The 19,851-nt window shown below is 38.3% G+C and overlaps 1 protein-coding gene across 1 annotated transcript in view; it reads left to right on the top strand.

Annotated features, from left to right (window-relative positions):
* dnajc7 (DnaJ (Hsp40) homolog, subfamily C, member 7) overlaps nt 1-19,632 on the top strand; it is a 50,248-nt gene extending 30,616 nt beyond the window's left edge. The window contains exons 6-14 of the mRNA XM_048560451.2: nt 1,163-1,281; nt 2,470-2,623; nt 5,600-5,764; nt 6,578-6,669; nt 9,198-9,271; nt 10,217-10,363; nt 12,936-13,088; nt 14,023-14,085; nt 14,850-19,632. Coding sequence (XP_048416408.1) covers nt 1,163-1,281; nt 2,470-2,623; nt 5,600-5,764; nt 6,578-6,669; nt 9,198-9,271; nt 10,217-10,363; nt 12,936-13,088; nt 14,023-14,085; nt 14,850-14,887 — 1,005 coding nt within the window. The 3' untranslated portion in view covers nt 14,888-19,632. The remainder of the gene's footprint in view (nt 1-1,162; nt 1,282-2,469; nt 2,624-5,599; nt 5,765-6,577; nt 6,670-9,197; nt 9,272-10,216; nt 10,364-12,935; nt 13,089-14,022; nt 14,086-14,849) is intronic.
* The last annotated feature ends 219 nt before the right edge of the window (nt 19,633-19,851 follow it).

The raw sequence follows: 19,851 nt of genomic DNA, 5'->3' as shown, positions 1-19,851 counted from the left end.
TGCATACTATCAACAAGTTATGATTCTTGATTTTAATTCTTTGACCCCTTTTTACAGTCTTTTCTTTCCCCTCCTGGCTCCCTTCGAAAAGCAAGAACTGGTCTTCTGTGCCATTTAATAATACTGCTTCATATATAGTTATTATACAATAAGTTGATACAAAGCTGCACTGTGTCTTCATCGAAGGTCTCCCTATAATAACGTTGCACAAGTTGAGAACTTGTGAATCATTATGAATGCAAATGGTAAGTTGGCTTTCATAGTAAGAGGATTTGAGTACAGGAGCAGGGATGTCTTGCTGCAGTTGTATAGGGCCTTGGTGAGACCACATCTGGGGTATTGTGTGTAGTTCTGGTCTCATTATCTGAGGAAGAATATTCTGGCAATAGAAGGAGTGCAACATATTTCTACCAGTCTGAATCCTAGGGTGGCAGACTGAATAATTAAAAGAGACTGGACCAATTAAAACTTTATTTACTTGAGTTTAGAAGAATGAGGGGGTGGTCTCATAGAAACCTAGAAAATTCTAACAGGACCAGATAGAATAAACAGAGGAGAGATGTACCAAATGTCCAGGGAGTCCAGAACCAGGGACCAGAATTTAAGGATATGGGCTCAGCCATACAAGACTCAGATGAGGAAAAATTTCTTCAGCCAGAGAACGTGAGCTTGTGGTCGGCTCTGCCACAAGTGGTTGTTGAGGCCAGCACATTGAATGTTTTCAAGAATGAGTCGGATAGAGTTCTTAGGGCTAAAGGGATCAAAAGCCATGGGGAGAAAGCAGGAACAGGATACTGAACTGGATGTTCAGCCATGACCATATTGAGTAGCAGAGCAGGCTCGAAGGACTGAATGGCCTACTCCTCCTATTTTCTGTGTTTCTAAACCTGCATTCTCATTTGATCCTGCCTAAAAGAAAATTTTCATCCATCCATCAGAATCACTTTTTTAAAAATTGTGCAATTACAGGGAATTATACTTTTTTAAAAAGCTTATTTATACTAATCAATTCATTATGTCTAGTTGGCCAATGAAGTTGATGGAAGTATTCATAGTAAAATAATCGAGCAGTTCTAATTTCCCTCAAAATTGAATGGAATTAAGGAACTAATTGTCTAACGTCCTGTCATCGTTTTTTTTAATCTCTGAAATCTTCTCCAAGGTTGTATACTATATGGATCGTGCCCTCGAATTTGCTCCTGCCTGTCACCGCTTCAAAATCCTTAAAGCCGAATGCTTAGCCCTTCTTGGCCGTTACCCTGATGCACAATCAGTAGCAAGGTAGAAATATTCATTCCTTTGAGTACTGTAGCTTTATGGAATTCTATGTAATTTTGTAATTTTTAATTGTTCTCGTTGTGGTGAGAGCTATTAGTTCTGAGGAATGATTCAATTATTGTACTGAATACTCGGAGTTAATATCAAGTATTCCCAGTCATTTATAATCCAGTGAGGGGGTAAAATTTCATCCTGTCTCCCTTCGCTCCAGCCAGTGTCAAAGAAGTAAAATATATTGCACCAATATGAGCTTTCTCCTCATCAAGCATTAGAGCAGTTTTTTGTAAAATTCATCCTGCGGACATTGTGAACTAATAATTCAAGATGGTATTAACTGATGTGCAATAGTAAGAAAGCATGTTGTAAAGTGATATAGTATTTTACTGATGACCAAGTGATGCAGCTGAGTATGTTAAGGCTGAATAGGTAAAACATTCCACTCTGTAAAACATGGTTACACGGATCAAAATGTCCCAGCATCAAACTTCCTGTGTGTTTAAAGTTAACTAATCTCATTGGTAACGTTGCCTCCAGTAAACAGTTGATTTCATTGTCCCAATGCTAAAGAGAGAAGCTGGAGTAAGGAGGAAAGTTAAAATAAAGTCATCCTGATTCGTGACTGCTGCTAGAAAATGCACATATGTTGACATTGCTTGACAACTGAATTAGACTTGACTACCAAGGGGCTCTCTGTTCTACCTCATGGGTAGAGATACCATGGGACCATCTTGCAACATAAATCGGTATTTTCAAGGTTAGAATGGATAAAATTGGTAAGGAATCTATAATTTTACACATTGTTGATAAGTGTAAATTTTGCAGTTCTGCTAGCTAAACGTTAATTTTAAGCAGAATTATAGAATCTTACAGAGCAGGAATAAGTCATTCGGCCCATTGGTTCTGCCGTATGGAAGAATGTACAATTAGTCTCACTCCTGTAGTCGGTCTTCATTGCTTGTCATTTTTCCCCCTTTGCTGTTTATCCAATGTCTTTCTGAAAGCTACCATTGAACCTGTTTCCAATACTGTTTCGAACAGTGCATTCTAAATACTTGTGTACTGTATTAAAACCCTCAAAATTTTGAATGTTTGTAATAATAATATTCTAACCTTCTATACTCCAAAGAGAACAGTCTCAGCTTCTCTTATCTATCTGCATTAATTCTTAATTTTTGCTTGCTTTTCTTCCAGTGACATTCTGCGTATGGATTCAACTAATGCTGATGCCTTATATGTGAGGGGGCTTTGCCTTTACTATGAGGACTGCATTGAAAAGGCTGTCCAGTTCTTTGTCCAGGCTTTAAGAATGGCACCTGATCACGAAAAGGCACGACTTGCTTGTAGGGTAGGTACTGATCACCCTTTTTGGAGAGGTGGTAGAGGGAAGAATCCAGATCATGAAAGTATGTTATCTTCCTATAGTAATTGATTTTGATAAGTTTTCTTTTCCAACTTAGTTATATTTTGAGTTGCTTACACTGATTTGAAAATCTTTGAAGTGTCATTGTCTTGTTGGGTATGCCGTCTATTTCACTTGTGTGCACCTGGGCAATAAATTCCTTTACTGTTGTGAAATTTAGACTAAGGTCAGCACCCAAGGTTAGAACTTAAATCAATCAAGCAGGAAGTGTGATGGGAAAGTACAAAGTTGCATTTATTTTGGTTTGTTTTGCTCATGAGTGGGCTTGACTTGGTTCCAACCATTTTGAAATGAGTAAGCCAACTCAAAATCTTTTTCAAAAAATTCTAAATAAATGCTGTATGAAAGTTTATTTTCAATTTGCAGTTCTTTTTAGAACAGTGAAGTATTGTGCCTAAAATATCGAGTTTTGAAATATTCCATTCAGGTGCATGAGAGGTAGTTTCGCCAGTGGGGACCTAAACAAAGTATTGAAATGCTCATCAGGCCTGGCAGTGTCTGTAAAAGGAAAAACGGAGCCTTGAGTATTGAATGAAAATGGCTGTCAGTCAGAACTTTGCTTTGGAAAAGCTGTTCTCTCATTGAACAGTTTCTCCTTTAACTTATTTCACTGCTACAAATATATTACTGGGGATACCCCCAAAGGTCTTTGTTGTGTCCCTTTTTATAGGAGAATTCCTTGTTTCAGTCTTCCTCAAGCCTCTTCCCACAAATCATTTTCTGGTATATCAGTTAAAGAAGCAGATTTCCCTGAAGCTGATATGTTTTTGACTCAGAACATTAACTCTCATTCACTCTCAAGAGATGCTCCCAGACCAGCTGAGTTTTTCCAGCACACTTGTTTCCTTGCACATTTCCTCAACTGTATTGGTTTCTTTTTATTATTGAGTGGGGAATTTGGTAGGGAAGATTCCATACTTATCCTTCCATTTATGTAAAGGGAGCGCAATTCAGTCAGTTCAGTTAGAGAAGCAATGCAACCTCCTGATTCTGTGTTCAGCTATTACTCAGAGAGTGCAAGCAAAATCGTAACCAAAAATCTCCAAGCTACGAGTTGCTTCAAATTGAAGCATAGTATAATCAGCTGTGATGTATTGAATACAGTGTTTGTATAAACAGGTATTGGAATGTATTTCTGTGAACCAGATGAAAGATAATTGTGTTAAATCATAGTATTCTCTGCTTTCCTATGATAACCATCTTTGAAATATGTTTATTGTAGTAAGCTGCTACTACGTTGAATGAATGTTTGAAGCAAGGTGGCAAAGTTTTAAGCACAGTCAAGGGTTTGTAGTATTTCCATATTTAACTAGTTTACAGAGATTTGTATCAGAAAGTTTGATAGTCTATGTCTGTTGGTCAAGTCTCTTTATAGATAATAATGTTTTCGTTTAAAAAAAAACCTTGCTGCAGACTGCAATGGATCAAACATTGGGACACCGTACATGAGAAGCGCAACGCACATAGCCACAACATATGCATAGATGGTGGTCTCTGTGTATTTTTAATAAATCAGAGTTGTAAATAAATTAAAATAGTCAGCCCTAACCCAAGTATCTCTCCCTAGTTTAAGGTTTCAGTTCCCAGAAAATGTCTTTTCAAAATGCAATTGATTTTTACATCAGCCAAGAACTTCATTGTGACTGATTATTTTGTTTAAAAGCAAGGCACAAATTATCCCTGTTTCCAGGCAAAGTGAGTGGAAAATCATTGTTGCTTTTGCATTTTCTGGAAACAGTTTTGAGTAATTTCACCAAAATTGTTGAGGTAGTTCAACATGAGTGTGTAGCATCACATCATCATAAAAGTCGGAAATACAACCAGCTGAGGCCTATTTTTAATGACGGTGGGGAAGATACCAAAAAGGAACACTTCATACAGCTAAACAAGATGATTATTTTTCTTGAAGGCTGCCTTTGTTTTGTGTGCAGGCTTTGCGCAAGGCGCAACGACATAGAGCATCTGAAACAATGTGCATGCACATTTCCGAGTGAGCATGTGCACTTATCTCGGTGTCGACAGACTCTGCTTTTCTTAAATCATAATTGGCTCACTGTAAAATACCCTTGTATGTGTATCATAGTTTTACTGGCAATTATCCATTCATTTCCGTAGTCGTGTTCAGCAACAATAACTTGTGAAGCTGCAATATTGGGCCAAGCAGGTCAGTCCACAAATTGTAGTTGCATTGGTGCTATCCTGGTTTCTCCTCACCGAAGCGGGTATAACTTCAAGATATCTAGCTTTTAATATACATTTCATATGAATTATTTGAGCAGTTGAAATAAAAATGAGAAATTCTCAGCGGGTCAGTCAGAATCTGATAGAATGCAAAATTTTATGTGGGGTCCTTCATCATTTGTCGATCATAGTGCTTCCCAAACTTTGTCCCACAGTGACCCTGTTTTGAGCTTTGAAAATTGTCCTAATCTCTCACTGAGATCTGAGTGAGACCTGGAAATCAGACAGGGGAGAGAGACCCGTGAAGGTGGGAGAATTGTTGGGGACACAGTGGGTGCGGGGACACCAGGATGGATGCTGCAGGAGCTGAGAGAGCAGGAGTTGTTTAAACTCAGTTAAAGTTCAGGACTGCAACATCTCAGTCTGTGACTCCATGTGGAATCCCATCCCTATGTTTGGAATCTGTTATATCCATTCACTTGAGCAGTTGTACTTTAAAGCCTAAGGTTGTTTGTTTTTCAGAAGCTTGAGAATAGATTGAAAATGGATCATTTTGCTGAGGTGATTGTGCATGAAAATCGTAAAATGGTGGTTTACTTTAAATTTTAAGATTTTCTTCTTCAATGTAACGTAAAGTCATAGCTGTCATGCGCAAGTTTCTGCTGTTACTTTGTGACGTGTTTGAACTGAAACAACAGTGTGGTCTGTTTTTTCACATAGAATGCTAAAGCTTTACGAGCAAAGAAGGAAGAGGGGAACAGAGCTTTCAAAGAAGGGTCCTTTGACGAGGCATTTGAACTTTATTCAGAAGCTCTGAAAATAGATCCAAATAACATCAAAACTAATGCTAAATTGTACTGTAATCGAGGGACAGTGGGCTCAAAGGTAAGTTGCTTGTAATTTTTGTAGTTTATTCGCGTAAATGCTATTATAGCAGTCATAAGAATCAATATGTTGGTGTAATCCTTGATGTTCCTGCTGACTCATCTGGTTTATCAGTGATTTGCTAAGTCATAATATACACCAGGAAATTCTCGAATGTGAGCACTTGTTTCTGCTGAGTCTTAGGTGATGTTATCACCTACCAGTGCTACAATTGTCCTCAGCTCTCTGGTTGAGGTAGACAGGAGAAGTTAATGCCAAATTACTGTACCCAGTTGTCTCATTACATGCCTAGTCATGATGCGGAGCCCCAACACCTGTGGATAGTAGGGATCGTAACAATTCAAATCACCAAAGAATGAATGTGTACAGGAGAAAAATCAAGGAAGAAAACAGTTCAACCAAAATAATAACAGATTGGTACAAATAAATTTCTTTATAGTCTCTATGAATTTAGATGTGCTGCATTTTGCAAGCCTCCTGGCATGCTTTCATATTGGTGCGTTAACTATGAAGGTATTATATCTATAACTGAAGTGAAATATTCACGCATGATTGAAGCATATATTCAATTTCCTATATGATCAGTAAAGAAATTCCAATTATAAAATGTACTGAATGCTTTCTAAACTGCCATCTCCATTTGAGAATATTTAAACACTGTGCTTTTTTTTAAAGAAGAAAATCAGAAAATGCAGTAGTGGCATTATGTTTTAACTTAATGTCACAGCAGATAAAATGTAACCTTAAAGCTTACATTATTGAGCACAAATAATGAATGCTAAGTTGACTAGTTGTTTGGAAAATACTCTGCAGCTCAACAAGATGCAACAAGCAATAGAAGACTGCACGAATGCAGTAAAACTTGATGATACATATATCAAGGCTTACATGAGGCGGGCACAGTGGTGAGTAATGCTTTGTTGCACTGAATTCTAGCAGTTGAACTGTTGCATCCACTGATATTTAGACTTGCTATTTCAAATGTCACAAACTACTCTATATACTAGTATTAAGCTATAATAATTTGGATGTGAAAAGTTAAAAAACAAATCTTAACCACCAAGACAGTCAGATTCAACACAGTGGGGGTTCGTTTTATTGGAGGAAACTACCAACCGTCTTATCAAGCAGGAAAAATCAGCCCATTCAGCCCCTCGTGTTGTGCTGGCTGTTTGAAAACACTTAGTTCCACTTCCCTGATCTTTCCCCAGAGCTTTGCAAATTTCCCCTTTCAGGTATGTATACACTTTCTTTTTGAAATTTGCTATTAAATCTGCTTCCACTCCCATAGAATCCCTACAGTGCTGAAGGAGAGCATTTGGCTGACCAAGTTTGACCCTCCAAAGAGCATCCCACCCAGACCTACCCACTTCATCCCATCCCCATAACCCAATGTAGGGTTTTTACCATGACTAAGCCACCTAACCTGTACATCCCTGGACTGTGGGAGGAAACCCATGCAGACGCTCGGAGAACATGAAACTCTACATAGTTACCCAAGACTAGAGTTGAATGGGGTTCCTAGCATAGTGAGGGAGCAGCACCAAGCACTGTACCACCATGCTGCCCTTGTCAGTAGTACATTCTGATCACAGTTAATTCTGCGGACAGTTATTATAATTGCATCTGTTCGCTGCCTCAGATTTTTAATAATCTACTTTAAAGCTGTGGTCTCTGATTACTAACCCTCCTCCTACCTGTGGAATCGTTTTTTCTTTGGCTAATCTATTAAAATACCTAAAAGTTTGGAATAGCCTGTTCAATCCCTTCATTACCTGCACATGGCTAAACAAAAGCTGAGCAAAGCCATTTATTCCAGTTATTCTCCAAATGCAGCACTTAACTCGTCTCTGAATTAAATTTCACTTTCTAAAAATGTCCGTTTCACCAAATTGCCTATATTTTCCTTGTTATATCTCAAAGTTCCTTGCCTTTTGCACCTTTTGAACATCTGTCATATACCCAAGGCTTAGTCACTGCTGTATATTGAAAAGAGCCATGATTGCAAATGGTCATCTGTTCTGAGTCAATTATATTTGCTTGGTCGTCACTTGTCAATCCACGTTCTTCCAAAGACTAATCATTTTGTTCTAGGTTATGGTCTGTAGACATTTTCACACAGTAGGTGTTGGGCTGGCTGAACAATAAGTACCTCTTTTATCCCAGTGCTCTTCGATCATCTGGTACGGCTCCAGTATTGAAGGACAATTTAAAGTTGTGACCAAAGTCTTCAATGAATCGTCCTTCCTTGGTCATCTAGGATTTATTCCTTTTGGACCTGGTATCTTCTCTACTTTGAGCGATGCTAGCTGTTTAGTGCTCTTCTCTTTGTTTCTGTTCTATCTTATTCAGCTTCTCTCCCACCTCTTCCTTGAAAGTGACATTAGCAGTGTCCTCCTTATAGCTGACCAAGGCAAGTGCTCGGACCTGCGCAATGCCCTCTGTCTCCAAATAAAATTTTGGATTCTAATCTTGATCTGAACTCTATTGTACCACCATAAACCTGCTACTAAGATTGAGTTTGCATTTTTTTAAATCTTTATGAAAATTGATTCAGATTGCTATCACTGAGTACAATTATATATTTTAACTTGAAAATACCATATATTACTGGGCCCTCTTTGTAGTTTTTTGGCATGTAGCGAATATCCCATGAAAGGCAGCGTCAGTTCCTTACCAAAGTTTGGCTGATACTGAAAATTGAAAGAAAAACCTTGTTTTATACAATACCTTATCATGCTCTTAGGGTGGTATAAAATTCATTGCAGTGGAATGGCACAGCGACTCAGTGGTTGGCACTGCTGCCTCACAGCGCCTGGGACCTGGGCTTGATTCCACCCTCTGGCAACTGTCTATGTTGAGTTTGCACAGTCTCCCTGTGTCTGCGTGGGTTTCGTCTGGGTGCTTCAGTTTCCTTCAGAGATGTGCAGGTTAGGTGGATTGGCCATGTTAAATTGCCCGTAGTGTCCAGGGATGTACAGGCTAGATGGAGCAGCCGTGGGAAATGTAGTGTTACAGGGATAGGATGGGGGGTTAGTCTGGGTGGGATTCTCTTCAGAGGGTCGGTGTGGAGTTGATGGGCTAAATGGCCTTCTTCCACACTGTAGGGATTCCATAATGTAATGCAGTGCCTCATGATGAGGATACACACTCTGCCGTTCCAGCTTTGCTGGATCTTTGACATCCACCTGATCTGATTAAAAGAGATTACTTGTTAGATTCTTCTAGGCCCTGAAGTGGGCCTTGAACCCTTGCCCTCCTGAGTTAAAAGACAAAACCACTTCTTACTGTCCAAATTCACATGAGACTGGCAGAAATTGGCTGGTGAGGTGAATGTGAAGGTTGAATTCTTCAGGACCTCAGTACGTTGTTACATGGCTCGCAAGGTTACTTAAGCCAATCCTTTGCATTTTATGTATTCCTTTACCCCCAGTTATATGGACACAGAACAATATGAGGACGCTGTAAGAGATTATGAGAAGATTTACCAGACAGAAAAAACAAAAGGTAAGCCTGCGAGGAGGTGTTTCTTTACAGGCTTTGTCGATCTAAATCTTTTAAATGAAACAAAATATTTAAAAACCATAAGAACTGCAGATGCTGTAAATCAGGAGCAAAAACAAAGTTGCTGGAAAAGCTCAGCAGGTCTAGCAGCATCTGTGGAGGCGATCAAAATATTTAAAATCTCTCAAAACATTTATTCAGCAAAATGAACAGAATCTGTTTGATTTATTTGTTGAAATTGTTCATTGATTATATCTGACAGTCCGCATTCTTTTGGTAGCATGCAGCATTAAGTGCACATGGTATTGTGTGACAGTTAATAATCTGTAACTCGCTTTGTGATCCTCTGGAGGCTGCTTCTGGTGCCGGTGGTAGTGGCATTCTAGCATGCTGCTGGATTTGCCCGGTGAATTTTCGTTGTATCAGTGGTGCAGTGATATTTACCCAATTGCATATAAGATGGTGTCAATGCATTTGAGGGTATGAACCTACGCTGTTTCACCAAAGTATGTTTTCTAAATTTAGTTAGTTTACACTGCTCATTTCTAATTTATTGAGAGGTCAAGAATTGAACTTGGTGTTTCCTCCAGTATAAGTCAGCAGGTGATGGAGAATAAATTTGCAGTTAGCATTACGTGTGGGCTTTGTAGGCAGGGGTTTAGACGGCTGAATTGCCATCTCCCACTCGGAGCTGAATGTTTTTATCAAGTTCCACCGTCGAATCTTTAAGACCATCAGGCATTTCTCTGGTTTAAGCTGTTCATATTCCTTTTGAATTACCTGTAAACAGCTACATACAAGATTGGAATCTGTAAATGAGCAAAGTCCTTAAACACAAAGGCAAGTAAAGTACTTGAATTTGTTATAACTTAAACTTGCTTTGTTATTACTCCTTCCATCAGCCCATAACATTTAGGTTCTTTATTTTTTATGCTTCCTGTTGTCAAGAGCACAAACAGCTTCTTAAGAATGCACAACTGGAATTGAAGAAAAGCAAACGAAAAGATTACTACAAAATACTTGGCGTTGATAAAAGTGCTTCAGAAGATGAAATTAAGAAAGCTTATAGGAAGCGAGCACTGATGCATCATCCAGGTATGATGGGTTTCAGTTTGTTAGCCTGACACAAGAGCATGCACCTTGCAAACTGCTTGCCAAACCTGGGTGTGACCCCACGTGCGGTTGAAATTAATGGTATCTGAAAAAAATTTACTTCAGAATTTCATTTCAAAGTCGAAAATAAGATAGCACTGCTATATTTATCTATAAATTTAGGGTATTTTATAAGAATTTTTTGTCTCATTGTGTCTTTTAATGACCCTCATTCTATTCAGGTTGCTGCTGGAATGAACAGGTCCTATCTTTTTATCTGCTTTTATTTTGTGGACTGTAGACTAAAAAATAAACGATCTGTTTTAAGCCAAGAACACTCTGCAAAGACATGACTACAGTTTAAAAAAGTCATGTTTGTTAGATCACATTTGTGTGGTACACCATGTTGCATTTTCCCCGAAACAGTAAGAGCAGAATCAGACACCAGAACTAATTGATTCCAAACTCATAGACAACTGCTTAACAGCATTTTAACTGATTTCTGACCAGGTAAACATGGCTTACGTGGAACCAGTGTAAGAATCATTCAACTTGCAAAAAGAAAGATTTTTTAAAAAACTATATTAAGGTACCAGAAAATCTCCAGTAAGAGCAAGCTCTCTTCCACTCACTTTTCTCCTCGAATCCCTATTGAAGGAGGAGTAAAGCAAGTTCAAGGACTACGAAAGGACAAATTCTAAGCCAGTGAATGTAGTAAAACATTGGTGTGCAAGCAACCTTAGGTCAAAAGCAAAGTACCATAAAGAATTGAAAGGAAGATAAAGGAAACATTGTATCACACTTCAGAGATACTCTGGGGCTTCCCTTGAAGCTGACCACTTTGCAGTTAATGACTAAGAGGAGCTTGTGACCAGTTGTTCAAAATGGTGGACCTGTCTGCTCATCAGCATCACACTTTCAATCACAGTGTCTTAATGATGAGGTGGAATGTCAGCAGAGAAGGATAGAACCCAAAGCAAATTCTGGATCCCACTACTTCATGGGGCACTCTGTTTTTCCAAATTTCTGTAGGTTGAGAATCTGCCTGTGAAGTTGCATAAGGGTATAAGGCAGAAACTCTGAACTCTGAGTTGACATTATCCTTGACAAAGTGGCAATGAATCTGCATTCCCAAGTTTAAAGACCAGTGCATCTGTATGTCTAGACTCCTTCCTTTCTGTATTCGGAGAATTGTATCAGTTTGGTTATATTTTATTTTACTACTGTCTCCCCAAAATAGATTATGTCACATTTCTCTGCAATGAAATGCTTCTGCCGCTTAATACCCCACTCAGTTAACTAGTGTGAACCAGCTGCTTTCTATTCAACAGTTTGTTTGATACCTCATTTGGTATTATCTGCATAATTTCTTTTGTGGCTATATACAAACCATTTGTATGAATAGAATGCAAAGAACCCGTCAGTGTCAGTTGTCATACTTTGAAAAAACTGGCAACACTATTGTCCAACATATTTTCTGGCCAAATTGTTTCATGGCCTGAGACTAGTTCATGTATTGCAGAAATTGACTCTGAAGTAAACTGCCACTTTATGTATTTGAAAAATGTCCTTGTGTGTTCAGAATAGGTCAACAAACAGCAAAAATCTATGTTTCAGTTACAGACTAATGATTTTTTAAAAATGTACGTACATCCTCATTCTTTTAGTCCACAGTGCATTGTCCAAAGTGAGCTTTTCTTCTTTCATTGCTGTGGCTGTCATCTTCCATTTTACCATGTGTATCATTCAGAAACTTTCCCATGTTCAAGCACCATCTAGTGGTAAAAAATATAGCAATAAGCGCAGTAATAAATCTGTTTACTGCACACAGTATGCTGCCAAAGCCTGCAGTTTGCTGCTGATTTGGAACATCACTCCCCCCCCACCCCAGAGCTGACAATTATCTGTTCAATTTTTTTTATCATATTGAATTTTCAAAAGTGGTCATGCAGTATCTGTGGATACTGTGTTTCTGCAAAATGCTACTTGCTGAACATACAGAAAATGGGGTTTTACTTTGCATCAAAATTTCATTGCTACTGTTCCATTGATGGTGCAGAATAGCACATCAGGGTGAATCATAAACTAATAAGTAGATCTTGTCCTCCTATTCTAACGCCCCATTGATCACAAGCAGAGTCATAATCCAGGAATCTAGATTTATGAATGAAATTTTCCTGCTCGAGCTATGCAATCAAAACAGTCATGGCATTGTAAATGATATTTGTGAGTATGTGAACAGGCTCTATTCTGGAGTCTGCTTGCAAGACGATTTGTATGCAAGCCAGAACACAATGCAGGACAATGCTAAGCAGCTTGTCATAAGGATCGGAAGTATTTTGGTTTTTTAAATTAAATCACTCTAAAGGATCGTGTTTGTAAGTATAATTAATAAGTTGGAAGTTCATAAATCAGGCATTCTCTGTCTACGTCCATGAAATATAATTGAGAATATATACCTAACTGTTCAGTGATTTCTGTGCCTATTTAAGATTATACATTTGAAAGTTTCATATTAAAATTGCAACAAGAAACACACTTCAGTCCTAACTAACCACTTTACACTTTTGCACAGATCGACATAGTAGTGCCAGTCCAGAGGTACAGAAAGAAGAAGAAAAGAAATTTAAGGAAGTAGGAGAAGCGTTTAGTATCCTGTCAGATCCAAAAAAGAAAGCACGTTATGATAGTGGTCAAGATTTGGATGATGATGGCATGAACTCTGGTGGTAAGTGCTGATAATACTATCTCATGTTCAGCACGAATAACAGTGACATTTCTCTACAGGTTTTAACATAGTATTCTACGCAAGTTTTCAATCTGCAGATTTATACTTCCATTCAAGGTCACTTATAAGCTGATGACTTGTTGCATCAAGGCTCTGCTTGGGATCTTTACCACAAAGGCTCATTTGAGTGGCTGTTTGCAGTACTCAGAGGCAACTGTACCAAGACTGTCAGGTCTGTAGGAAGTAGCTTCTTGCTTTCACCCAGTTGCCACTCGGACTGGCTCATGCTGTGCAGAGCCCATGATTACAGTAAAGTGTTTTGTTTTAGTTTTACATGTGACATGATAGGCAAATTTGGTTCCAGGTCTTGTGCTTATATGTGGACCACCTGAGTGCCCTAAGTACTTAGATCAGAAATCAGGAGAAGGATTTTAAAAAAAAGACATGAGAGGCAATTCTTTTTACACAGAGTGGTTTGTGTGGAATGAGCCGAGGAAGTGGTGGATGTGCGTATGGTTACAATGTTTAAAAGACATTTATCTAAATTTACAAATAAGAAGTGTTTGGAGAGAGTCAATAAGGTGTGGAGCTTGAGGAACACAGCAGGTCAAGCAGCATCTCAGGAGCAGGACGGTTGACATTTTGGGCCCAGACCCTCCTTTAGGCTCCACGCTGTATTGACTTGAACTCCAGCATCTGGAGTTCTTGCTTTCTTGCTATCTCGGAATGCCTGGAGTGATATGGGCCTGGCGCAGTCTAGTTTGGGATAGTGATCGGTATGGATTGGTTGGACGCGAGGGTTTCCATGCTGTTTGACACTGACTCTCTTTCAGGTCAAAGTCAGCCAAAAGGAAAGCTTGCAAAATAAGCTTAGTTTGCTTTTCCTACAAATTGTTTTTAATTATTTTGTTAATGTCATTTATTTTTGTTTCAGATTTCGATGCTAATAATATTTTCAAGGCATTTTTCGGTAGCCCTGGTGGCTTCAGTTTTGAAGGTGGGTTTTAAGTTTTTAGAGCATTTGATAAACCCAAAATGTGTAATGGTATGTTTTTAACTTAAAAAACATTACATTGTAAGAGTTCTGTCACTTAAACCCGTTGCTGGGTGAGCAGACGCAAGGCTTCCATTGCACTGAAATGAGAAAATGCTCTTGTCTGGTATTAACAATTGGGATTAGATTAACCAGGTCTACCAAGAATAAACAGTTTGACAATATTTACTGTCCCAGCTCATGTGCAAAACGTAAATGAGTTCCCTAAAACCATAAACTACCAATTCAGCATTTTCAGAGAAAGACTACGGATGTTATTTTCAAACAGATGAAAGCAAGCGTTCATTCTTCCAGTATTCTGACCCAATTGCCTTTCGAATAGAGATGGTCGAGTCTTAGGTTCAGTGTGGACAAGTGTTAGGACTTGAACCTTCTGTAGTATTAGTCCCTGAGTTACTGACCCCTGCCTCCAAGTCATATTGGAATAACTTACCAAGGTACAGTGTCCAATTATACTTGAGAAACCTTCCAATAATATATAAAAATATGACAGTTTTAAGTTGCTTAAAAATAGAACTGACATGCTATCAGTTGCAGCTCTTTGCAACCTAACTTGTGTCCGAAAGACTTCTCTTATCGAGGGAAGATTAGTTCCAACTATGTTGACCTACCTTTAACCAAATGGAAATTGCTGTTCAAATGGAGTACATTTGTAGCTGTTTAAAGATTGGATGCAGATGTTAATAGATTTTTTTTTCTTTTTTCAGCTTCTGGTCCTGGGAATTTTTTCTTCCAATTTGGCTAATGCACAACCTTCTGTTCAATGTCACTGGGTGTAACTCGAGCAAAAATAAAATAAATACCCCTGTTTCCCTGTGTTTAATCTATTTAGAGGAAAAACTTTCATGTTTCAGTTGAATACTTCTTGTATTCATGTAATTCTGTTTTTGTTGAAAAAGAAGCTGTCATCACATAATGTGAAGCTGACCTTAATGCTTTGTTTTTATAATCATATTAATTAAAAATAAAAAGGATTACCTCATTTTGAAGTATGCAGTCCCTCACGCTAATGATCTTCAGTTGTGTAAATAAAGGCATTTGAGCTTTTATGTAGATGAGAGTATTTCCTCGCAATGCAGGAAAATCCACATTTTATTCAAACAAAAACGGACCTTGCATCTGAAGCTGTGGATTTTTCTGTGCTACTGTTCAGCAGAATTACCAGTTTTTAAATGACTGGTGGAGTGGCTGTCTGCATCAGCCTCTCTGCATAGTCCAATTTTCATGTCCTTTCTAGTTATCAACCTTGTTGGAGAAAGGAACATTTGCTACTGACAGTTACAGGTGCTAGCATAAACTCGCTGCTGATAAGGACAGGGAAAAGAGAGACAAAAGCGATGTGGTTAAAGGCAAGTTCTGTTGCAGCTCAGCTTTGGACTTGCAAAAACCTTGCCACTGATTTAAACTCAGCAGTTTAGGAATTCTCTGAACTAATATAATTACATTTCATAAAGGTCTTCTGAATAAAATATCTTCAGTTCTGAAAGCCTTGCAGTGCTCAGTTTCCACTTTGAGGAAGTAATTTGTATTTATGATGTAACTATTCTACCTGCATGTGCTTAGTGGATGTCTTCACATAGTGAGCTACAAGTGCAGAAGTAAAACTACCATGAAAGGAAACATGAAATCCCTTAGTGTAGCTGAATGTTAGGTATCGCACCCCACAAACATCATGTTAATTTGCCCAAAATAAATCACATTGATGTGATTCATCGCCAAGATCTTCCATGTGTTCCCATCAGGCGTGCTTGGGAATTTCCCATCATGCTCATACCATTGCCAGTTTGGGTGACTTGTACCTGATGCTAATCCGTTTCCATTGTGGAATTTGCAGTTTGATAATGTCCACAAACCTTTTGAGCCAAAGACACCATTTCGTAAACAATTAAGGAAAAGTCGTCGTAGTCTCGGCAAACCAGAGAGCTATGCTCTCATTAGAGAAAGATGAACAACACTCCCCTCAAACGAGGGGAGTGGTCAAATGAGAGTTCTTTGTGACAACCTCAAGCCAGTGCTGTTGGTGTCACTCTGCATTGCAAACCAGTATCCAGCTAGCTGAGCACTTCATCTAGTAAACAGTTCCCAGTACCAGAGGAATCTTAACTGGTTGTCAACAGACTGCAATACAGGAGGCAGGTGGACTTTGAGGGGAGAGGCAAGTTGCCACAAGCTCTGCAGTTTCTAATTGTTGCTTACAAATTGGCCAAAGCTTTAGTCATGTATCTGAGGTAAAGAGATTTAATGAGATGGGATTAAAAGAGGACATTACATTTAAAATTGTACAATTCTAGTTAGAGCCCCATTGTATCTTTTCTGTTTTTATGCCGTTCATTGAGGCATCTTCTGGTCTGTACTTGTAATTTGGTGATGTGGGAATAGGAAGGAGGGAAAACTACTTCAGAGTAAAATATTTACCTCCACATGTATTGCACAGTCGACAGTTTTTAACAATTAAACTAATGTCCACAGGGAAAGTGGAGTTTACCTGTCTGGGAGTCATATTTAATTCAGCCTTTTTTCGTTTAAAATAAACACCAAAAATATTCACCATTATAGAATAAGACACAAAAACGTGACCTCCTTGTGTTAAAATCCTGATCATTGGGACTACAGAGTGGAGAAATGGAAGGGATGGCTGTACATCGAATCTCCCCACCATCCAGTAACTCGTGTTCAGGAAGCATCAAGTTCACAAACCTCACATTTCTTTAGTGCTGTGCACGGGACTCGCTTCACCAGATTTGGCTCTATCACTTTTATTCGGAAAGAAATTAAACTTGTTGACTTTTATTTTAGCAAAGTTTAGTGGCATTCCATTGCAATTCACTCTTGTGGTTTGACTCCATAAAATGCAGGCATTTCTGGAGATGTGCCTTTTGTAAAATTCATAAATTTAGACATGGTGCATCAATAAATTGCATGTCCATCCCACTTCAAAATTCCTTTTACATAAAAATGATGCCCTTCTCATAAGTATCAAATGGTTTGATTTGTTTCAGGCATTAGGCTGGTTACTTTAATTTGGTTAAATTTGCGAGTGGATATGTGCCATTTGGATTTTCTGTATTCACTAAAAATGCTCTTAAAGCTGATGATGTTCTCTGCAGAACTGTGATTTTCTTGCAGCATTCTGTCAAATGAATGCCAGGCATGACCGCGCAACCGATCTTTTATGATTGGCCAGCATATTTGTGCAAAATGTTAGTAGCTTTTGATTTGGCTTTCGGGGGGAAAAACAGACTAGTAAGTCATCTGTTCCACTTTTAAATTTAGGGTGCTACTCACATTTATGTTTTCAAAAAAAAAGGTTAGGTCTGAATATTCAGAGATGGATTTTAAAATGTTCTCAATGGCATTGAAGCAAATATTGAATATGTGCATTTAAGACATTGAAAATATTCTTGCCAGCTCCAGAAAGTAGGTCAGTTTAGCCTGTCATTGCACTTTTATGTTTATTTTGGGTGTAAATCTAGCTTTTTACAGAGGTTTCCTGCACTGCTTGTTTTGGGAAGAGAGGCAATACCATTTAAAATATATATTTTTTAACTTAACAAACCACATCATTGCAACTTGGTTAAAGCAACATTGGGAGAGGAGAGGTGAAGAGGAAAGGGCAGAAAAGATTCCTGGACAGCATTAGCTCCTGTTGTGGTACTAATGAATAACTTAATAAAAGAAAATACATGAGTAAACGATGTTTCTTAATTGACATTTGTAGCATTTTTTTTAGTTAAAGATACGGATTGCTTTTGAATATTCTTAAAGATGTACTCATTTTCTTCCTCGAGAGGCACTAAAAGGTGTTTCAAGCCCCACCTGGAAACCAAAGAATTTTTCTTCACAGAATGTTTGTGGAAACAGTTCAGTAGAAAATGCTTCAGAGATAACGTAATTTTTCTTTACATGTTTAAGAATCCCTGAGTTGGCAGGGTTTCAAGTCTAAGAAATAGACAAGGGCAAAGTGGAATTCATAAGCCCCTTGATCCGATGTTTTGAAGCTTTATTTGTTGACCTGTCCAATAAACAAAGTACATTTTAATGTAAGGTTAAAACATGAAGAATTCTGCCCCACTCCCCTCAGTTTTTGTTAGCCATCCCTCCCCATCCTAAACAAGTCAGGCCACAATGAGTGATTCATCTAAGGATACAGCTCCACAGATGTTAGTGCCATTTTAATACTTCATCCAACTGACTGTTAATGCCATGTTCCATCCTAATCTTCTACCCAATGTTCACCTATGTGCATTCCCAATAGGGACCGTTGGAATGATGAGTGTCATTCCGGGCCTTTTTTTTGCCATCTTCCATTTTTCTGGGATGCTGAAGGCAGTGTTAGTTTGTAAGCAGCGAATTCAGTAAAGACTGCATGTAGGGACCTCTGGTCTGTTTAGTTCCTTGCAACACTGTAAAAGATTTTTAAAAATTAAAGGATATAACTTGAGATTCTACCGAGGAGTCTACAAATAAATATAAAGCAATGTCTAGAGGTTTGATCTGTTTTCCTACATTCCTTCAGGGAATTGGGGGGGTACTTTTAATTAATACTCCAAATAACAGAAGGACGTGTGTACGGGAAACTGAGTTGAAACGAAGTGCCGAAATTCTCAAAGGAAAAACGTGAGATTGGCATATGTCAGGTGGAGGTGCCTCAGAATTGTTAAAATAATCTAACACCCAAAATATTAGCCAGGTTTGTCAGATGTGTATTTGCAAACCAGTTGCATTGCCTGATTGAAAATCATTTGCAGCTTTGTTTTACTGAAAGGCCAATTGTTATTGTGGGTGGGTGGGTGGGGGGAATGTAATGGAGACATTTATACTGCGCATTATGCTCAATTTACAAACTGCAGTCTAATTGCTGTTTGCCACTGACTATTTTTAGTTTTGTGCCTGCTTTCACACTGAAAATTGCCAAATACAGATTGTCAGATTGCTGTTTGTTTAACAGAAGGGAAATTGCTCCCTTCTTCTTTTTCCCCAAAAAAAAGCAAAGAAAAAAAATCAGGTTGTTGTCATGAATGCATTATTCTGTAGATTTTTTTTCCACACGTTTGTATGAAATCTTTGGGGAACCGGCCTAGAGATGTTGCTGAGAGTGTTAAACCAGATATAACATTAAGTGTTAAGGACCAGAATAGTGACACCTACATAGTCCTGGGAATTTTGGCTTCCAGTACTGTGGTTCCACAACTCCTCCCACTGATGTTTTTGCACAATATTATCACTCCTGGATATCCAAGAATTTTCCGAATTTAATTCTAAGTAGCTATTTTGTGCTTCTGGTATTTGGGTAGTAGACTCATGAAGGGTTTTAAATATGTTTCCTATTTTGTGTAATGTAGTTCTCTCGTAAACCTTGTGATGTACATTAAGCTGCACATACTTTGTTCTGTTTGTATGATTTTTCAATGTTTTACTGCTGTACAAAATGTACACTCTGTACAGTATTCATGTACAAAGTGAATGTTAAATAAAGATAAAGAAATGGCATTGCTCAGTTAAGTACATCCGATCATTCTTTTTTAGCTCAGGCATAATTGATCCAGTTTGGCAATCTCTGTAACAAGCGATGTTAAAGTATGCACCCATACCATTAGCTTATTCTGCTCTTACATGAAGTCTGTAAATGACATGGGGCAAAGGTAATAAAGAAATGACAGACTTGCAAGAAGAATTCTCTTGTATCTTTTGTCAGTGGAGAAACTAAAA

The sequence above is a fragment of the Stegostoma tigrinum genome, chromosome 31 (assembly GCF_030684315.1).
Source record: "Stegostoma tigrinum isolate sSteTig4 chromosome 31, sSteTig4.hap1, whole genome shotgun sequence".
Classification (NCBI taxonomy): Eukaryota; Metazoa; Chordata; class Chondrichthyes; order Orectolobiformes; family Stegostomatidae; genus Stegostoma; species Stegostoma tigrinum.
The sequence above is the reverse complement of the archived record's forward strand: the minus strand, read 5'-3'. Positions and strand labels throughout refer to the sequence as shown.